Source organism: Mustela lutreola, chromosome 13 (assembly GCF_030435805.1).
Source record: "Mustela lutreola isolate mMusLut2 chromosome 13, mMusLut2.pri, whole genome shotgun sequence".
Classification (NCBI taxonomy): domain Eukaryota; kingdom Metazoa; phylum Chordata; class Mammalia; order Carnivora; family Mustelidae; genus Mustela; species Mustela lutreola.
Genome location: NC_081302.1, coordinates 80,752,763 through 80,775,532, shown reverse-complemented (window position 1 = coordinate 80,775,532; position 22,770 = coordinate 80,752,763). Strand labels below are relative to the sequence as shown.

Sequence of the window (22,770 nt, the reverse complement as noted above, 5' to 3'; positions counted from 1 at the left end):
CTATCCTAAAATCCTTTTAAACTTAGAAAATTTAGGATAACTTTGAATGAAAATTGATTTTTATTTTATATTATTTTTTTTTAAATTTTATTTGACAGAGAAGAAGAGACAGCTAGAGAAGGAATACAAGTGGAGAGTGGGAGACAGAGAAGCAGGCTTCCTGCTGAGCCAGGAACCTGATGCAGGGCTTGATCCCAGGACCCTGGATCATGACCTGAGCTGAAGACTGATGCTTAAGAACTGAGCCACTCAGGCGCTCCGAAAATTGATTTTTAAACATAGGGGTCTGTCTCTTGTTTTTACTTAGTTTTCTTTGTAGCCGCATCAAAATTAGAAGAAATTATCTTAGATGTTTTAGCAGCTTTTTTTATTTATCAGCTGAAGCAGTGTGGTACCCTTGAACTACTTTGATTTTAATTATGAAACTGGTTCTCTCTTTATTGTAATTGCTTATAGGCTCCACGTGAAAGACTTGATTGAGGCAAAGGAGTAAGAGAAATATAAGGAGTTAATCTCCCTTCGCGCCCTCCCCCCTCATGCCACTCCACCTTCCCCCATTGTCTTCCTCTTGCATTGTGCCTCAGAGTTGAACCAAAGGAGTATGTAGAATAAGTGCACATGACCTGATATAGCACATCCAGTTCCTTTTAACCTGCTATACGTGTCCAGGGGTTCCTTATTCTAAAGGATTTCTCTGTTTCCCTAGCAGCTGCAGCAGTAGCCTGGACCTGCTGTATTGGGTTTGATAGATGAAGAGGGGTTGGAAGCAGTGGTCTCTAAGTGGGGGCAGCATGGAGTAAGATCTAGAGACAAGGATGATCTTTACTCTTTTGAAGAACTGCTGGAAAACCGGCAAGCCGCAGCATGGGAAGATCAGATTCCAGATGTCATAAAGGGAAGGGCCGTGTATGTCATCTTAAAGAGTTTTGTAATTACACGGAGGACAGTTGAGACCCACTAGGGGTTTGATGTGAATAATAGGACATGAGATACGTGTTTGAAGAAGAGCATTCTGGCAGCCATGTGGAAGATAATGTGCAGGAGGGCAGGAACAGAGGTGGAGTGCTGAGAGTGAGCTTTGACAGCAGTCCACAGGTATTACAGATGCCAAGCTAGATGGACTAGTCAGGGCCCACGGTCGGCCAAAAACAGGCCTAAGTTTTCTATACGCAGGTTTGTGTGTATAGAGACTTCTGTAAATATAATAAAAATGGAATATCAAAGAGAGAGCAAAATAGGACGCTAATGAATAAAAAAGTTGAAGTCTGTGGGAAAAAAATTAAATCCCTCCTTTATCTTACGTCCAGTCAAAGGCTTGCATCGGTAGAACATGGATATCAATTTCAGAAATGTTAAACTATGAAAGACAAATATCAACATACAAAGTAAGGAAAATTAAATTGTAGTTAGATTAAAAAGGTAAACAAAAGAAACCCTATGGACAAAGGCAAAAGGTAAAGGACAGGTTGGAAGTAAAATACTTGCTGTTTCGATGCTTTTTTTTCTTCACATTTTAACATCTGAAATTGAGATGTATCTTGAAATGAAGGTCTCATTTTAGAAATAGACACATAAAGTATATGTATGAGATAATTAATATGCTTAATGTTGAAATAGCACTGAGAAGTCAGTGAGAAACATACCTCAGATATACCTCAAATAGCCTGAATAGACCATTCACTCAAGGAGAAATAGACTTGTCTAATTAATATTTGAAATGTTTTACTTAGTACTGTCAGAAATATGAATTTAGATGATAATGAAGTGGCATTTCTCACCTATGTACTGGCAGTGATTGTTTCAGAAAAATGTCCATTGTTGTAGATGGTGTGACAGAAAAATTACTTATTCGTAGTAGGTGGGAAGATAAATTGGAACAGTTGTTTTAAAGGATCAGTTGATAATACGTAGGTTTTCCTTGATGTAATCTTTGACCTATAAATTCCTCTTTTTGTGGAATACAAATAAAGTCATGCACAAGTATTTGGAGATAAAGGCATTCACTGTAGCAGCATTGTTTATATAGTAAATGCGTATATGTTAAGAAGAGGGTTGGGCATAAAGGTTCTGATACAGCTATGTCATCAGTATTCTGTGGTCATTTAAAACCATGTTAAGTGACATGAAAAAGACTTAATTTCAACATCCTGAGAAAATATGTGCACATAACTTATGGTCATCCCCATCACGTTTAAAAATGTGTGTGTAGGGACGCCTGGGTGGCTCAGTTGGTTAAGCAGCTGCCTTCGGCTCAGGTCATGATCCCAGCGTCCTGGGATCGAGTCCCACATCAGGCTCCTTGCTCTGCGGGGAGCCTGCTTCTCCCTCTGACTCTGCCTTCTACTCTGTCTGCCTGTGCTCGCTCTCGCTTGCTCTCTCTCTGACAAATAAATAAATAAAATCTTTAAAAAAAAAAAAAATGTGTGTGTAAGTCCCAAAACAGGTTGAAAGAGGAACCATTAAGGTTCTGTGATGGGATGAAGTTTTGTGTGTTCCTATATTTTCTTTATTAAGCAGGTCTTATTTTGCAGTGTGAAGTAAATTCTGGGAAAGTAGAAAGTGAGTCACTGCATTTTGCTGATGGAGCATTTTTACTTTTCTACTTTTAGACATACACTAATAATGATACCCACTAAATAAGTGTTCATGAGAAAGCTGTTGATCTATCTGCACACATTAAAAACATCATCTTAAAAAATTGCTGCTCTTGTAAAATATTTAGAGACATCCAGGTAGTCTGACATATTTTAGTATTCTAAAATGATAGAACCTAAGAAAGCATCCAGTAGAACTTGCAGGAGGTGAACTGTGCCAAGCAAGAATATTTTTCATAGAAGATAGTTGAAAGAGGAAAAATCTTGCCCTTGAAAGAAAGAGATACAAATCAGCTACGTAACTATGTGTTTATGTGTATACAAACATGTCCCCATAGTATGTTGTTGGAGTTTGTGACAAGTGACCTCACATGATGTCTACGAGGCTGTCCTAAAAATGCTTAGAAGTTTCTGTTTATACCTAAGTTTGTGTTAAATTAAAACTTGAATTTGGAATACATTGTTAAATGACCTGTTTTTACATAAAGCTTCTTGAATTTTCTAGGTGATAAAACAGGAACAAGACCAGAGTAGGTTTACAATTTAACTTTTAAAGTATTTTATTTGAAGAATTTTATTTGTTAATTTATAGGCAGGTGGTCTCATCGGAAGTAAAAGAAACTATATAGACATTTAGAAGAAAAATTCTTTGAATCAGTTTTTGTCTAAAGTAAAATAATAAACATATGCTCTGGAAAGATTTTGGAAGGTCAGATCTTTAATTTTTAATCATTAGGAAAGTTTATAACCAATTCTTTCTGGATACTTTATGCTCAGTTTTAGGTATATATACCTTTTCTATATAAACTACTATACCAGTCCCATTTATTTTCTGATGATGAAGAGGGAGAAAAGCCTCTATCTATAATATACATCAGATAGGTTTGAAGATCACTATTTTTACTAGCACTTACATTTTCTCACCTAATTTGTATTACATTAGATAAAACATTTGTAAATAAATGATCAAGTTCATGCCTCCAAAATATCTTCTGTATACTTTAGCCCTATATCATAAATGAGAAAGCTGTAGGAGACTGAGGTTTGCTTCAGGTTCTATCAAGGAAGTAGTAGCAGATCTGTGACTGAATTTTAACTCATAATTCCATTACAGCATGCCACATTTCACCTCTTCCTATTCTCATTAAATATTTATGATTCCCTTAGCTATCCCTAGGTTTTATTTTGTTGAAGAATAAATTGAAATTCTAAAAATCAAGTAAAATACAATGAGAATCTCATTATGAGAAGTTTGTAGACTTTCTTTAATGAATGCTTTAATATTTTTGAACGAAATAAAAGGTCAGTCATAGAGTTTTTGAGCCAGGGGAACTTAGTTCAATATTTAATCTCTTCTATTTTCTAATTTTTTTTCTTAAACGTTTGGTCAGATGCATTTATGTGTACTTCTGATAGGTGCCAGTCCTTTTAGAAGAGAACTCCCTGTCAGATGAATTGTTAAAGCTATTTTAAAGGTCAGGAAACAACATTTTTTTATAAAGAGATTTGAAATCAACCATAAGAGCTATAAATGGGGAATATTTGTTTTACCTCCTCCCCTTTAACACTTCCGTAGTGGAACTCAGCTGTCAGCTTTTTAGAACCTCAATGGATTTAATCTATCTGTGGCATTTTTCTCAGGGATAGTAAAGCACTGAAGGATGAAAATCTCCCTCCTGTCATCTGCCAGGATGTTGAAAACCTCTAGTAAGTGTGTCAAATGTAATTAGATATATCATGTTGAAGAATGTTAGAATCTATTTTAAGGGGAACATCTCTTCTTCCTCTTAAACATTTTAACTTGGGTGTTGGTAAAAATTTTAATATTTTTATAAACAAAGCAGAATAATGGGAATTAAAATTCTTTTATTGTCAGTCTGAAAAAAGCATGTGAACTGTGGATGAATTTTTAATATTTCCTTTTTAAAAAACTCTAGGACTCTGACCAGCCTATAGTAAATATGCTTTTTTCCTATAGGAAACCAAAGGTGTATTTTTTTGGAACTCAGTTTTATGTATCGTTTTAGGAAATTTGTGAAGGAACAGAAACAGGTACAGAAGAAATTAGTAGAATGTCTTCAAAAGCCATGCGTAAAGTACAAGAGGATATTACATCTCTGAACCAGCTTCTGTCACTGGCTGCCAGTGGATTACAGAGGAACACCCTCAGTATTGACAAGTTGAAAACAGAAACTGCTCAGGTAAAGTAATTTAAAGTATTTTTATTGTAGTGTTTTGTTTCGTTTTATTTAAGTCTTATAGGTTATAAGACTTGATACAGATGTACTGTAAGAAAACAATATAGCATGTGTGCTTTTTAAAAAAAGATTTTATTTATTTGAGAGAGAGAGAAAGAGAGCATGAGAGGGGGGAGGGTCAAAGGGAGAAGCTGACCCCTTGCTGAGCAGGGAGTGAGTTGCAGGACTCAGTCTTGGGTTTCAGGATCATGATCTGAGCCGAAGGCAGTCGCTTGACCAACTGACACCCAGGAGCCCTAGCTTGAGTACTTTTAAGTTGCTATGATACTAGTAGTCACTAGTTTGTATTGAGTTCTGATTATTTATAGGCAGTATTTTAAGCAATTTATATTAGTCCAGTTTAGTTTTCATGACAGCTCTATGAGTTAGGCCGTCTTATCTTTGTTATATAAAGAAGAATATGGGCAGAGAGGTTGTTAATAAATGGAAGAGGTTGTCAATAAGTGGAAGAGCTGATACTCTTAACTAGTTTGTTTCCTAAGAGTGCTTGCTGGCTAAATTGCTATATCATGCAAGCAAGGCAGAAAAATATGTTTTTAAAAATCTGTCATCCATTAAATAAAAACTATATTAAGCTTTTTAACTATTAAAAATTCTGTTGACTTGCCAGACTTATGTCTTAGTTATAAATGTTAATGAGGCTCATGTTTTTTGCCATTCATATGTACTTGTTTTTTCTTTCTATGGTATAATCTATGTCATTTTTTCTTCTTTGACACTCTTGCCTCCCTTGTGTAGTTTGAAGTCTTTCATCGTCTCCTCCTGGCTAGTTGTTCCGTCTCTGTGTGCCCAGCTCCCCATCTGTTTAAAGGTGGGTGTTGCGTAGTCTTCTGTGACCTTCCTGAGTGCCAGATGAATGCGTTCTTCCATAGTTCTCTGTGATATCACACAAAATACCTGTCTTTAGTCCCTCTTAGCAATTTGCTGTCCCATTGGGATGTAAGTATACCTGGTTCTTTACCTAACAACTTCAGGGATCCAGTTTTAAATTTATTCATGGGGACACCTGGGTGGCTCAGTTGGTTAAGAGGCTGCCTTCCACTCGGGTCATGATCCCAGAGTCCTGGGATTGAGTCCCACATCTGGCTCCTTGCTCAGCAGGAGGCCTGCTTCTCTTTCTGCCTCTGCCTGTGCTCACTCTCTCTGACAAAAAAAAAAAAAAAAAGAACAGAAAAAAAAAAATTATTCTTGGATAAGATAAGAGGGGCTTTACAGTTACTTAGTTTTTAGGATTTTGTAGTTGTTAACTAGGCTCTTTCCCAGCTGTGCACATTCTGCTTATGTTTCCTTGCCAAACCCTGTTCCTAGTCTGTTTCTCCATCGAAGACTGGCTGTTACGCATATGGATACCAGTGTGTGATATGCATTTGGGGAATTGAATCTTTCCCTATAGTTTTAGTCTCAAGTATTGTTTTATGATCCACTTTTTGTCACCATTTTTTTATTGAATGAAATAGTTTTAAAATGCATTTCTCATGCAATCTATTTACTTGACAAAAATCGTTTTTTCAGTGATACAATATTCCAAGTTACTTGTCAGGTCCTTGCAGGAACATTTCCTGGAGTGCGGCACAACAGTGCAGAAGGGAAATCCTTTGTCCTCTTAATAAGGTGATGAGGAAACCAGGAATGAGAAAAATATAAATAAAGAAATTCCATAGCAATGTTTTGCAAGAACTTGAAACCCACAACTTATCTTTAGTTTGTGAGGGGAAATTCATTACTTTTACAGCTAAGGGATAGCTTCCAGTTTTCAATAAATTTATCCTATACTTGATTTTTCATGAAATTTGAGATTTTAAAAAACACTATCATTGAATGAAGTCTGCAGTCCTAGACATAAGACCGCCACCCACCATACGCAGCCTCTTGAGCCTTTGCTCTGCTTTTCTGCAAGTGGCAGAGCCTCAGATGTATTGCTTCTCACTAATAAATGAATGTGTACCCTTGGCCCTGAGATTGGAAAGGAACAGTGTCACTCAGGGTCCAAGTCTGGATGCAGGAGCACATTGTGGAAGAAGACTGCTGTTTCCACTCCTGTTAAGGAGTTAAGCTATCCCTGTGAAAAGGGGGTTATGCAATCAGGATCTCAGAATAGTATTTGCAGCGTACCGTCTACTGTGCTGGTGTATTTCTGGGACTAGTATGTATCTGAATACAGGTTTTTATTGAAGTATTTTTTGAGACATGCACGAAGCCACTATTTATGCCAACATCTGTTTTAAGTTTGCTACACAGTGTGGTAGGAACTTAGTTTGAGCAGAGGTTAAAATGAGAATTACATACCACTTGTGGATTACCTCTAGGTGAGTTTGGCAATGAAGCAGTGGCTATTCTGTTGTTGGGGCACAAGCTGTCAATCATTTTTCCTTTCAAATCATCTGGGAACCCCTTAATGCTCTCTCTCTAGATGTCCTGGAGCTTCTCATCGGAGACTTGCTCTAGAAAGGAGGAAAACTGATAAAGCTCAGACAGAGATTGAGAATGAAAATGGAACCACTGTAATAGATCTTCCAGGTACTTTATCCCTCGAAACGGACTGTTCAAGGACAGGCACAGCACCTGCTTAGTGCAGCTTGATATCAGCGTCTCTGCCCCCATGGCCTGAGGAGCCTGGCCTGGACAACCCCGCCTTGGAGGAGAACACGGCCACTGACAGTATGTGCTCTTCACCTTGCTTTTGCTTTTCATCTGTTTTCAAATCAGATATTTCCTTTCTTCTCAGTACTCCCTATTACTTTCCCCCCATGGGGTGTTGTTGTTGTTGTTGTTTTTCCTCTTCAACAAATAATTTTACTGAGATATGCTTCACGTATCACATATTCACCCTTTAAGTGTACAAGTCTAACAGTTTGCCGTTTAGAAACAGAAAGCGAGTCTTACCTTGAGGCTTATCCTTCCCCCTCCCCCTCTTCTGTTGTAGTCCACAAATTCACTGGTCATCAGCAGGCTTCTTTTGTTTGTTTGTTTTGAAGCCTATTGCTTCTTGACTAAGAAATCCACAGCATCAAGAAGAACAAAAATAATACCTCAGCCTATGTGCTTATTCTGTGTCAGCACTGTGCCAGGCACTTTACATATATTAACTTATTAAATGCTTGTACCAATACTGGCTTTTTTTTAATGATGAGGAAACTTAGTCAGGGAATCATTGGTCAAAGTCTGAGAGCCACGAAATGGCTAGGTATGTATCTGACTCCCAAGGCCATGTGTCTGACTATTGCTGTCCTCTGGTAGCAGCCACTGATCTGTCTACATGATCCACCATAAACACGCAGAAAACCTCTAGTCATAGATCTTGGGCATATCTTAGTAGTTGGCCCTTTGTCTTACTTTTAAATAGGTTTATCTCTTATGAAAATTCCAATTTTTCTACAAATCCCAGTTTTCCCAGCCATGGCTATAACAATTCTTCTATCTCCTACTGCTCAGATCAAGACCCTCCTCTTCTTGCTTAATGTGGTTATTTTGTCAACCACTACGGTGATTGTATGTCACAGAGTTTGTCTTTTTTATTTCATATGTACTGCCTTGCACTGTTTACAGCTGTTTCATGGGTCAGAGTTTCTCTGATCAATTAGGACAAGATGATATTGTCTTTATATTTCTTTATCAGATCACTATGTGGTCCCTAGTGATCTGATGCATAGTAGTTATTTGTTGATTATTCACCTTTCGAAGAGGAAGTGTTTTCCTAATCTTATCTATTGGTGTTTTGGTCATTCTGGTTTTCTTATCCCGTGGTATTGCTTTGTTATGAATCATCTATTAACATAAGGTCATCACTAATGATAGACGATAACTTACTTACCTGAAGATAATCAAAATATAAAACGTTTTTCTTTCTATTTTTCTCCCTCTCATTTTTAACTTGGCAGCTATGCAACAGCCGGTTAGTTTTCCAGAAGGCAAAATTACTACAATTGAAATTCACCGGGGTGATCCTTATATTCAGCTAGGAATTAGCATTGTGGGCGGCAATTTAGCGCCACTGATCAACAGATACATTGTTATCCAGGAAGTCTGTCGGGATGCGGTGATCGCCAAAGATGGAAGACTTCTTGCTGGAGACCCAATTCTTCAGGTATCAATTTTTTAAATTATTTTGTTAACTTGCCTCTTTTTTTGCTCTTATTCATCAATTTAAAACTTAAGAAATTAGGGTACTGTGGAATCTGACTTATAAAAAGGTAAGTTTTACTGTTTTTTTTTAGTGCTAAACATATCATAATTTATCTGTAATTTCTCCGATTTCCCCCAAACTCATGGAATGTATTTTTACCGCCATCTTAAATTTGATCCCGCATGTGCCTCAGTGTGTGGCTCTCCAGGCCAGCTGGATTCCTCCTGGCTTGGTCTCCACAGTTCTCTATTTCGTGGCCACATTCACTGCTAAATTCTCTTGTCCCATTGTCTGTATCCCTAGTCCCAGGGTACCATCCTTCAGTTACCTTCGTTGTCTGATTCATCCTTCTCTACACGGATTTCTATAATCTAGAAAAGAGAGGTCACACAGCACAAGTTACTTAAAACTTACAGCATTGAATTTAAGATAGAATTCGGAAATCGTGGGGCGCCTGGGTGGCTCAGTGGGTTAAGCCGCTGCCTTCGGCTCAGGTCATGATCTCAGGGTCCTAGGATCGAGTCCCGCATCGGGCTCTCTGCTCGGCAGGGAGCCTGCTTCCTTCTCTCTCTCTCTCTGCCTGCCTCTCAGTGTACTTGTAATTTCTCTCTGTCAAATAAATAAATAAAATCTTTAAAAAAAAAAAGAATTCAGAAATCATGACCACCTCTTGTTGGCTCTCAAACGCACTCTCATCCACAAACAGCCTGACTCTGCACTAATCCTTGGTGCTACCCTCTCCCTCTTCTCTTTAAAAAGAATGAGCTACTCCAACAAATGAACTTGCTTCGGGTAAGATGATATTATGTTAGAGGGCATACTGATGAGCATGAGATGGCCATAAATCTACTGTTCATGTGAATTCTAGAGTGTATGTGAAAATTGACCTGGGTATATGACCCATGCAAGTGTATGTGGTACTTGAAGCTAAAAGACTGGATATTTAGCAGAGAAGAAATAGGCATGAATGAGAAAAGATGTCTTCTAGGAACCCAAGCTCAAGGACTCTTGCCTCCTCGATTTCACTGCTGGGTCCTTCCCCACGGTCTGTTGGTATTCACCCCTTCTCTTTTCCCTGCCATCTCTCTGGTCTGTGCCCTCACTGCTTCACGTCTAACCCAGGAGAATCAAAACCCCTGCCTCCCTACCCTGCTCTGAAATCCGGTACGACCATTGTGCGGTTAATTCACCTGTGACTCTGCTTTCCCTGGATAGATTGGACCAGAGAATCAAGTCCATACTGATTAATCTAATAGTCCAGGTCCTCTTTGAACTCTTACACAACCTGTCCCCTCAGCCTTAACCCTTGCTTTTTCTTTCAGCTGTAGCCATCGGTGTATTACTGAAACATCATAGGCATGGTGGTCAGAGCTGAGGGTATAATTAAGAGCAAAAAGCAAGCCCTGCCCTCATAGGATGTATAATGTAGCAGAAAATCCAGACATCGCAGTCTCCTTGCTTCCCTCCACGTTCCAGCCTGTCCCCATTGTGCTACAGCTTCCCCACCTTCATCCAGAAAGCCCTGCCCTGCCATTTTCACCCATTCAGACCTCTTCTCACACTAAGTGCTGAAGACATTCCTTCTCTTCACCACTGAATGCATAATTGGTCACAGAGAGTTATTCAAATGCAGTGTCTTCCTTTGGGGATGGCAGCCGCCATTAGTACTTACTGTGGGACAGGCTTCTCACAGAGCTGTGCCTGGAGTCGATACCCAGGACAAACTTGCTGAGTCAATAAAAGAGTGGATTTGGTTATGATATCCTGTTGGGAATAGCTGTCTTCTTCATTAAAACCAAACTTAGAACCTCTGGGATTTTTAGTTCTTCAAGAGAAATGTCCAGAGGGGAAGACAGACAAACTAGGCTCCAAGAGCAGCAAGGATTGACCTTTCCACTGGGGGTTCCTGGCTTTGGTTTCCACGCCCATCCGTATTCTGCCTCTTGTAGTTTGTGATTTCCACTTCGACACTTGGGCCCAAAACCCCTCCTTCGTTGCACTTGGCCTGGCTGACACAGACTGAACTTCCAGTGTTTTGTTCTTGACTAAATCCGAAGAGGCAATAGGAGAATACAGGAAGCATAACTAATCCAGCTTATGTAAAATCCAGTTTCTGATCCTACCATAGCTAGCTATTTACCGCATTCCTGTGTTTGCTGTCCTTTTATGATATTAGTAGTATTCTGGTTGCATGAGGTTGGCACAGCTCTCTGGACACCTTACTCTGTATTCCTTCTACGCCAGCTCCTAAACTGATTCTCCGTGGAGGAACTCTTGTAGCTGGTTTTGACATTTTGACACCTTTGTGGCCAAGACAAAAAGAACCAGATTGCCCTTTTTTGCAGCTTACACAGTGTTCTTTACTTTTCCACTCTGGCCTTTCTAGCTATAATTGAGTATACATTTATTTTCATCTTTTGTTCTTTGCTACCAGCAGTGTGCCAGCTTTGGATATTAAATTTTTTACATATTTTTCTTTTTACATATTTTACACATTTCATATTTTTTACATATTTTTATTTTACATATTTCTCATGCTTTTTCTAAACTTTCAAGGTAAAAACAAATGCTTTGTTCTTATTTGCATTTCTTTGAGTGTAATTGAAGTTAAGTCTGTAACCTCAGATTTACTAATGTATTTAATATATAGTTATGTTTGCTATAGGGTTTTGTTTGCTAATATATTTCATCTACAGGCTTTTTTACTGGTCTGCTTTGGAGAATTGTTTAATAACATAACTGAATCTGTATATCTCAAATAAAAAGCTAATTATCTAAATACTGGCTATAATTTGGGGAATTAAATCAAAGCTATAAATCAGCATTGTAGACATTCCAGTGCATTATTATTGTTAATGGAGGCATACATATTAATAACCCTAATAATGGCAATCTTAAATGCAGTTTAATGATTTCAAATTGATAGAAAAACTATGAGCACATAACCTGATTATTGAATTCACAATGGGTCTCTCCTCTTGTGGGCCTGACTTCTCATTGGCCTTTGGCTGGTATGCTGGAGGCAGTAAGTAAAGCCACACTACTTGCCCAAATACAGAGTAGTATTTATGGCCATTCAAAAGGAAACACTTGGAAAGAAGGCTCCTTAGTATATTTTTACTACCTGGTTATCTTCCACTTTTTGTGAGCTGCATAAAGAATACCGTGAGCCAATTTGAAAGACCTTGGAGTCCTTAAGATGGTTTATTTACTGACCAAAGGGCTAGCTAGCCTGTGTTTTTAGTTTAGCAAACTAGATGTAGTAACAGTGGGTGGCTTTGGTTTTCCCACACTGATTATGTGTGTGTGTGTGTGTGTTTTATATATATACCCACACATCCATGTTATTCTATTAAAGAACCTATTTGAAAAGGAGAACCATATACCCTCAGGGCCTTTCACAGTGCAGCATTTTGAACAGTTTGAAGAATAAAATAGTGTAAGAGAGTACATCAATATTACTATTAAAAATAAAACAAATTTCAGAACATGACTAAGAGTACGAATTTACAGTGCGATCTGAGTCGTCAGTGATATATTCCCTTTTGTTTTTTTTTAATTGATATTACTTTATTTTATTTCATTTTACTTTTAGATTTTATTTATTTATCAGAGAGAGAGAGAGGGAGAGAGAGCAAGCACAGGCAGACAGAGTGGCAGGCAGAGGCCGAGGGAGAAGCAGGCTCCCTGCCGAGAAAGGAGCCCAATGCGGGACTCGATCCCAGGATGCTGGGATCATGACCTGAGCCGAAGGCAGCTGCTTAACCAACTGAGCCACCTAGGTGTCCCATCACTTTTGGTTTTTAAGGAAAATAATTGCAGTCATGTCTTGACTGCATTGCTCCAAAAGATAATTAGCTAAAGATGTGGTAAAGTTTACTCTGTTGGTGCTATTTCTACAACATCTAGCAACAGTATTTTATTTGGTTTCTGCTTTCTCTGTGTTTCACTGGCAACCACACTTTTGTGAAGGGAAAATCTCCGATTGTAGGATATTCCACAACCCACGTCACAAAAATGGTGTGAGGCTTCATACTCGCACGTGGCTAGCGCTGGATTCCAGCCAGATGTTTGTAAAGTCATTTGTGATAGATGTGAATTTAAGACGGAAAAATAAGAACCTAGAGATAAGTGGCTTTTTAGCTGAATAACCAGAAATGATGAGTTTTGACTAACAAATCCACGTCAGGCTGGTTTTTTAGAAGCTGCCTTAAAGTTCTGTTCTTGACCCTATGTTACTCAACTTTTTCATCAAGGATCTGGATGGCAATCAAATGCACAGATGTTGCAAAATTGGGCGAAGAACAAGTTTATGTGTGAGATCTATGGCTTTTGATGCCTGAATTTTAAAAGATGTCTACAGGCCCAAATCAATAAAATTCAAGTTAGTGGTGCTCAAAACTGTCATCCCGAGATGAGTAGGAAGGGGGAAGGCTTTCCTTAAGATAGACTCACGTGAAAAAGATTGAAGGCTTTGGGTAATCACAGGCACCTAACCCAGAGCCTGTGCCACATAACGCATCCAAGAGAATGTCGATTTCCTGCTTGCTGTTGGTGCAGACAGATGAGAAGAGGAATTCTAATTGTGATAAATACTCAGAGTTGCGCCAACCTCTTCCTCTGACTGGGTGAATAACTGAAGCTGGGTGTATTTTCTTAGTCCTGTTCCTGTCCCAGGATCAGTCACTATACTCCTTTCAGGGCCATAAGGTTTAGTAAATAAATGTTCTGTGAGTACTGAGTTAAGCTTGTTGTATTAGATAGATGTTACACTTGAGTGCTAAACAGAGTGAAACTGTAATTACCTGCTTTTGTTTAAAGTAAAAATGACTGAACTGAGATCAGGTTGTGTATCTAGAATCTGTCCCTTTTCTTAGATTAAAACTCGGTGTATTTTTTCCAGGGTAGGTGTTTTTCATTTGGAAAAGCCACATCAATCCAGTAGAACTTCAGTTTCTGTTCCACTAGAACTAGTATTTTGTTGGCACTTGCCACATGCTGCTGCTGTCTCTGCATTCTCCTCCTGGTCCCGTGAAGCGGAGAGTAAACCCATCTCACCACTCAGGGGACGCACTCAGACATCCCGCTACTGGCAGGACCAGGGACTCTGATTCAGCACCCTCGCTGAAGCCTGAGATCCTAACTGCCATTCTCTACTTCGTGCTAGTCATTGTGAGTGAAGCTTAGGAACTGTGCATTTTAAAACATCTTCAGAGGGCTTTTCTTTGTAAATAATGACTGTATGTCATTTTCCAAAGTCAGTTTCTTTTGGAAATGGCGTATAAATGTTTACCAGTTGAGAGGATAAAAGATTGTCCCACCTCGGTCATAATTCTTTTCTTCTAGGTCAACAACTGTAACACCAGCAATGTGTCTCACAACTATGCCAGAGCCACCCTTTCCCAGCCCTGTTCCACACTGCACCTAAGCGTGCTGCAAGAGTGGTGCTTTGGGGGCCGGACCTACAGCCACCCCGACAGTAGCTCTCCCCGGGAAGAGGTCTTCCACGTAGTCTTTCACAAACGGGACTCTTGTGAACAACTTGGCATTAAACCCATTCAAAGGACCGGTGAACCAGGTGTTTTTTATCCTTGATCTGTTGGAAGGGGGCCTGGCTGCCCAGGATGGAAGGCTGAGCAGCAATGACCGAGTGCTCGCCATCAATGGACACGACCTGAAGCTCGGAACCCCTGAGCTTGCCGCCCAGATCATTCAGGTACACGCAGATATTCATTCCACGTGCTCAGCCTTTATGCCGATGTTTTCGTAACATGAGAACCTGAGGGATATTTGATATTTCCTGGGGGAAATCAAACAGGGCTCCCCAAATCCTTCAAAATGCACAAGAAATGATTTTATCATTACAGATAAAATCCTGTCTGGAAAACTGTATCCCTGTGAACATTTAGCCTTGCTCTTTATAGAGTGAAGGCTCTATATTTTCACATGGGTTTTTCATTTGCTCCATGGGCTCCACCTAAACCCACACATAAAAAACACATTTATGTCCACATTTAACAGGTGAGACAAGCAAAGCTTGAAGGAGCTGTGGTTCCAAAGTTGTGACTTCCCTGCTCTTGTAACGTTCACTCTCCGCTTCACCTCCATACAAGTGGGGAAAATCAATTTTTATTGAGAAGAACTCATTATCTCTGTAGTGCCCTTTTATAAAGCATTCAGAGCATTTCAAACACATCATAACTTGCGTTCTTACAGTATCCCTGTGAAGTAAAGATGGTTATTATTAGAGAAAAAAATATTTTTCAATAAGAGCATTAAAATAGGTAAAGTAGAGGGGCACCTGGGTGGCTCAGTCATTAAGCATCTGCCTTCGGTCAGGCATGATCCCAGGGTGCTGGCATCCAGTTTCACATCGGGGCTCTCTGCTCAGCCAGGAATCTGCTTCTCCCTCTCCCACTCCCTCTGCTTGTGTTCCTTCTCTTACTCTCTGTCAAATAAATAAATAAATACATAATAAATAAAATCTTTAAAAAAAGAAAACAGCTTTAAATTTTTTTTTTAAAAATACGATAGAAAACATAGAAAATAATCAAGGCCAGACCTTCTGATTCTATAACCTACCAAGGCATTTAATGATATGGGTATCTCCTCCAATGATAGGGGTAAAACAAAGATGTGTATGGTGTTTTATTTTGTTTTGTTTTGTTTTGTTTTAAGTAAGCAGAAGAAAACACTCTGACATAGAGGAAACCAAGCAGTAACATAATCGAGCATCAGGAATTAAAGTAGGTTGATAGTCACTGGGAAATGTGTATAGTAAACAGAATTAACAATGAAGATTTAAGTACTGTGTAAGAAAACCCAAATTTAAATCCCATTTCATTACTCCTTTTCACAAATGTTTGGTTCATTATAACTATGGGAACACACATACCCGGTAGCCATCTTGCATTAGGAGGGAGATTCAGGCGTTGGTCTCTTGTCCCAGACTTGAGGTTTAAAAAAATGGGATACAGATACTTATATATGATACCAAATATAATATATTGCTCAAGTTGTTTCTTTGTGAAAAACATCTTAATGTTTTGGATTCTGAGAACAACATGTATTCCATGTCTGAAAAGGAGACTAAGGAAGGCAAAATACAGAAAATGAAGAAGGAAGTCCAAATCACTGTCAGCCTAAAGTCCATAAGATAGTGACATTAAAGTTTTGAAGAACATCATTACAAAATTTTTCTGTATGTGCCACCCTTTCTTTACGTCAGCTGTATGCTGTGGACTTCTTACCCTGAAAATAGATGCACCATGATATAGCTGTATAGTAGGCGTGTTGTGCTAAAACTTACGTGAACACTCCCCTGTCAACAGACTTTAATGTTTTGTTTTCAAGTTTAAGACATTTTGCTTAACTTCCCTCTAGAAAGATCATACCAGTATATACTCCCAGCAAAAGGGCATGCCACTATTTTATGAAATACAGGTATTGTCATTTAGGCATCCTGCATTTTTAAAAATCTTGACTTTACAGGCATCCTGCATTTTTAAAAATCTTGACTTTACCAGAATTTTTCTGTTGTGCTTGAAACCATGAAGTGTTAGATAGGCAGTTGGCCTAACCCAAATGTTGGCCCATCGTTTAAAGCTTATATGTCCACTTCCATCACACACCCAGAATTTTGTCTTTTAAGAAATCAAAAAAGATCAGGGATTTGTTTGTTAATAGGTTTGCATGAGCAGGGGTCTTCCCATAAAGCTAAATTACTGGTTATAGAGTATTTGGTAGTGGTGAGGGTTAGGCAGTAAAGCAAACAATTCTTAATATTGAAATGAGATCACAGGGGTTTCTCACCCTTCACACCGTGTGATCTAATACTCGGAAGTGTCAGAATCTCAAATATCTGGATTGTAAGTGTTCTATTTGGAATTTACCTGTTAGATCAAATTCCCAGCCTCTGGCCACATGAGAAGTGTTATTCTTTCAGTTATTTGGAGAATTGTCTGAAACTAGTTTAATGAAATACTTGAATAAGTAAGTGACTTTAACAGGGCCTTAAAATTGGTTATCACTAAGGCACCTGGGTGGCTCCGTGGTTCAGCATCTGCCTTCAGCTCAGATCCTACATCGGGCTCTCTGCTCTGCGGGGAGTCGGCTTCTCCCTCTTCCTTTGCCCCTCCACCTTGCTCTCTCGCTTTTGCTCTCAAAAAAATAAATAAAATCATTTTTTTAAAATTATGGTTTTCACTCCTTTTCCAACTTGAGAACTGAAACTGGAGTGCTTTCTTAACATTACTGACTGCAGTCATGGTGGAGGAGTGTTCTACTTTCCACCACAGCTTCTTGAAAGCAGGCTGTCAAATTTTCCCATAGCAATGATAGTAAACTTGGAAAGTTGTAGTCATGACCAAGAATCAGCATCAAGTAGACCAGGCCTGTATGTTAAAAGCAAAGATAAAATAGCTTTAAAAAGTATAATAAATGTGAATCTGTGTTTCAGATCTAGATCTATAAATACAGATAATGGACCTCTAAATTTAACGTGGTTGTCATCACCTCTAAAATTACATTTATGTGTGAGTGCACATATGGAATATATACGCACACAATTTGTAATGTATATAAATACTAATCCTGTTTTACAGGACCTTTGTTATCATTCTTTTCAGGACTGTTTAAGCTGATCCCTATTTTCGATTTGAAGCTGTAGTGTGTGGAAACAGAGCTACACGTAGTTTCATTGATTATCACTCTCAAAGTAGCCATCTTGGAATTTATTTCAGAAATCACAAAGGATTGTAATCCAGTTTAGAATCCGTTCGTCCTTTTATCTTCTTTGCTCTCTTTCTCTCAGTGCCAAGGACAGTTTTGCAGGGGAGGGAAGTATAAAAAGACAATTACCCTTCAAGAAATCATGGGGAGATCAGAACCCAGTCTTTGCTTTGGTTATATCCTTGGTATTTCCAGGATTTGGTTTGCATGAGCAGGATTAGGGAAGGTTTACCCAAGAGGTCTGTGTGTGGCTCTTTTACCTGCAGAAGTTTTAAAGTATTAGCTCCTGAAATGAACTCCCTCGTCTGCCCCACCCCCAGCAGGGGCCTTCAGTCCCCACTCAGGTGAGGCTCTGATACAGCAATGATAAGTGCATTGACAATGACCCTCCGTATAATTTTTTTAAGTGAGAAGCATCATTAATGGCTGGTGATTATATATGTGTGTTTTCTCCAGGCTAGTGGCGACAGGGTGGATTTAACAATTGCTAGGCCGGGGAAATCCCAGCCTGGTAACCCTGTCCAGGACGCAGGAGCTCTGGGTAGCAGCCAGCACCATGCACAGCCGCTGTACCACAACAGACCCAGCTCATACAAGGTGAGGCCTCGAGTTTGCATGTTTTCATTCATCTGCCCTCAGGGAATCCTTGTGACAAACTGGTAAGATTTAAATGAGGGCTATTCCTCTGTTGGAAAAGGTGAACACAGGTGTTTGGGGGTGTGGAATGTGTGTTTGGCTACCTTGAGAGTCCCTGTACAGTCTGTTCCTCAGCCAGTAGGGGTGGTTTCTTAGTAAGAAGGTCCCTCTGCCAGATTGATGAGTAGTGTTTGATCTTCTAGAAAGACTTCTTTGTTTGGTCCTGCTTGAAAGTGGGATTTATCTTGGTTTGCTCATTCAGTTGTAACAGGAGGTTATGTAACTGAAAAAAAGGCAATGACCAACAAGTCCATACTTAGCGGTTGGGCAGGTTGCCTACAACAACAGAATTCTCTATGTGAATATGAAGCATAAATCATACTTTCTGATAGGTACATGCAAAACACATAAAGCATTTCTTTTTATGTTACAGTTCATAGGAATACTACCCTAGATCATTTTAAATTCCCATATGTTGAGCTTTTTGCTGCATCTTTCATATATCAGTGCTTTGATAATATATTCCTAGGTCATTTATCTGTGTCAAAAATTCTGATGCTGTCTCACTTTGGATGCAGAAATCAGTAGAAGTCAAAAAACAGTGGCACTTTACTATGTTCTCAGTGTTATTTACTTCATTTGATCTTTCATTTGAACTCAACTTCTAGTAGGCCAGAATTTTTACAATGATGCTATTTACCAACTGTGTGAAAATCACACATCGGAAACTTCCTATAGTTTTTTTGTTTGTTTGTTTGTTTTTACTTCCTATAGTTTTTAAGTAGACCAGTAAATAAGTTTTAATTTAGCAAAGCAATTTAATTTTACTTAAGGAGAATGACTTGAGAAACACATGTTTAGCTTAAAGTGGCTTCTTAATGTAAGTACAATTTGAGAGAATAACTCTGTAAGGTCACAGGAGCCCAAGAAAGCATCATTTAAAGGCACAAGTATTTTTGGCCGATCAGGTTTATCTGGTTTTCTGAGCTGACGTATAGACTTGTCACTGGTCTTTGTTCAGCTAAAACTATAAGAAATTATAAGCACAAACTTCATCTTATTTTTGAACAGAAAACGAAATGTGTGAAGGGAACCTATAATTTGGCTTTCACAATGATGACTACAAAAAGCAGTTATTGTTTCGAAAAGGAATTTGAATAGGAGTTGTTCATATCGCTGGTCCTTGCTTTACAAGTTACATATATCTACATATTCCTAAAGAATCATAATTAAGGCAAAAGTTGGTAACTGAATCCATGAATTCTACAGAAAGTGGAAATATGGGTGCTCAAAGACAAAGCTACAAATTTAAGACTGTTTTAAGAACTACTTAACCGTTTCAGCGTTCATATAGAGGAGGATTTATGTCCTTTTGTTTGTTTTGGGCACATATACTTTTCTTTTTACTAGTTCCTCTTCCTTATTTTTAAGTGGTGGTGTTTTAAATAGCAATGCTGAATTCTTACTTTAGGTGCTCTGTAAACCTGCTTGTTAGAACAGCCACATGAAATGTAATTTTAAGCATTAATTTAGCAATTTACCATTAACAAACAGCATTAGTGATGTCAAAACCTACTTTAAAAAAATAAAGGTCTCCTAGGGAAAACAAATACAAATTCATCAAAACAACCTGTTCAGAGGATAATCATTGTTAAAAATTAAAGCACACATTACTATATTACTAAGCCCCTGCGTAGCCCCTGCTTGGAAACATTCATCCAGTGTTAAGCCCTTAGAAGTTTCCATGAAGAATACCAAGAGTAATCCCTGAAGTTTGGCTAAAATGCATACATCTCAGCCATATGGAGGAATAAAACAACCACCTCTAATTGACTCGATACCTGAAAGACACGAGCGTTGAAGTCAATGTGCTCCCAGTTGAGTTTACCTGGATTGTCTTCATAATAACTTGGGTCTTGCCCAGTTTTGAAGGATGCGAACATAGATGTCATATGCTATGATACCACCTGTGGACGTTTACAGGTTTTCTATGAGGTCAAAATTCTAGGAACTCTAGGCTATTTAAGTAGTGCCCTCAAGAAAATTTCAGAGTGTTGGTTTCAGGAGCAGAGAAGAGCAGACACCCCTGCCGGTGCAGGGCTTGACTGACACGTCGTACCTGTCCGCTCTGAAGCAGTGCCACTAAAGGAAATGTTACAGTTCTAGCAAAAGAATTCATCTAGTTCTGCTGTTGATATTGTTAGTCGTGGTAATAGTTATCTTGTTACCTACACTATGCTGTTACAGTATATGTATTAAGGAACCTTTTGAGATAGGAGCTTCCATTATTACACTTAATGGGATAGCACCCTTGTAGTGTGGATGCATATAGCATCATGCTGTATGAACATACACAACTACATATGAATACATGTTTATGTATATACACTATGTGTGTGTATGTGTATTTTTTTTAAACTTGAATCACCTCAAATCCCAGTGTGATCATGCGTAGCTATATAATTTGGAGCAAATTACATGAACTTTCCTTTTTTTTTTTTTTAAAGATTTTATTTATTTATTTGACAGACAGAGATCACAAGTAGGCAGAGAGGCAGGCAGAGAGAGAGGAGGAAGCAGGCCCCCCGCTGAGCAGAGAGCCTGATGCGGGGCTCAGTCTCAGGACTCTGAGATCATGACCTGAGCCGAAGGCAGCGGCTTAACCCACTGAGCCACCCAGGCGCCCCTACATGACCTTTCTAATAAGGCTATTCCCTTGTTTATAAAATGGGGCCAACCATAGGATTTACACTCCGGACCATTGTAATGAAATGTAATGAAACCATGAAAATGAAATAATACATGTGAAGCCATTTGCTTTACACATAGTAAATCTTCAATAAATGTTAGTTACTATTGCTATTTTAATATTAATATTGCATAGGTACCCATTGTTTTTTATAGCATTCTAATTTAAAAAAAGGTGATGTTTTAAATTTTCCTTTTCTTCTAGGAGTGTCCCCATAAATAGAAACAATCAATATCGGTAAAAATTGCTTTTTCCTGAGAACACAGTTTGTTGGAAAATTGTTCTCTTCCTTAACTTTTTCAAAAATTCAGTTATTTCATATCCTTATAGCTTTCCGTGAAGGTTGTGAAGATGAGTTTGCACCCATTTCATGACCGAGCATTCTCATGAGTAAGAAACAGAAGATAGATCTATAGCTTTTTTCTGGCAGTTAACAAAATCCGCACTTTACTTTTGTACTATTCTGTCACCATTTCTCTCAAAGAATAGAGGAGAGAGAGAGAAATAAAATTAATTAGCTTGTCTTCAGAATCTTAGAACTCAAGTGCATTATTGACCTTTGTAGAATTGGCCCTATTTTGACTTCCATATGTCAACAGTCCTGAGTTTTTTCTGTTCCATACATAGTCATATGAAAATACAGCCGTCCAAAGTCTGACATTGTGATCCCCAGTATTCGGTGTCATGTTTGTACCATGAGGAACTGTGTATTATTTCTACAGTAACTGATTTTAACAGTGACTTTATCATTGCCATGGTATTTTTTCCTTCAGTTTCCTTACTTTACTTCAGCTATGTATTATTTATTTTGCAATGAATTTTCTTCTCCTGTGTTAGGATCTTACCCAGTGTGTTACATGCCAAGAAAAACACATTACTGTAAAGAAGGAACCACCTGAGTCCCTGGGAATGACAGTGGCATGGGACAGAGGAAGCAAGAGTGGTAACCTGCCCATCCTTGTAACCAGTGTGCCAGCTCATGGCTGTCTGGCACGTGATGGCCGCATAAAAAGAGGTAAGATAGGGAGGGCTGGGAACAGTGAAACTCCTCCCATCTTCTCCCTGCATGCAACTCATGTTTGAAAAGGTAACAAATATTCCCCAAATTTTCCATTAAATATGATTTTTTAAAAATCTAAAGTGTCCCTTCCATATATAAGTGTAAAACCTCTCTCTAAGGTTAGAAAAATGCCTAATGGGAAGGGAAATTGCTGCAGTTTGATGATGTTTCCGTTCATTTTTTTTTTTAAGAATTTATTTATTTATCTGACAGACAGAGATTATAAGTAGGCAGAGAGGCAGGCGGGGGGTGGGTGGGGGGAAGCAGGCTTCCGGCTGAGCAGAGCGCGATGCGGGCTCAATCATAGGACCTGGGATCATGACCTGAGCTGCAGGCAGAGGCTTTAACCCACTGAGCCACCCAGGCGCCCTTTCCGTTATTTTCTAATGTTTATTTAGATCATTGCATTATTTTATGTTGGAAAAAACCCTCTAAAAAATAGAACACTCATCTTTTCCTTCCTAACCTTTTATATAATCCTCGTGGCCCTTTTTTTTTATTATATTACTTGGCAGGGCAACAAACACTTTTTTTTCTTCCTTAAGGAAAAGATGCTCAAATCACAAGTTTCATTTCTTTGTGTAGACCCAAGGACCTCTTCTCTTTAAGTATTCTGATAC

At 38.7% G+C, this 22,770-nt stretch overlaps 2 protein-coding genes across 5 annotated transcripts in view; both read left to right on the top strand.

Annotated features, from left to right (window-relative positions):
• The window catches only part of LOC131813469 (ral guanine nucleotide dissociation stimulator-like), a 145,596-nt gene that overhangs the window by 85,958 nt on the left and 36,868 nt on the right, over window positions 1–22,770 (top strand). The gene's annotated exons all lie outside the window — the stretch shown is intronic.
• On the top strand, window positions 985–22,173 carry LOC131813649 (ligand of Numb protein X 2-like). Its single transcript, XM_059144009.1, is given in 9 exon segments — window positions 985–1,095; window positions 4,622–4,795; window positions 6,393–6,463; window positions 7,263–7,510; window positions 8,731–8,936; window positions 14,322–14,558; window positions 14,560–14,691; window positions 18,162–18,302; window positions 21,928–22,173. Coding segments are annotated over 9 exon segments (1,566 nt in total).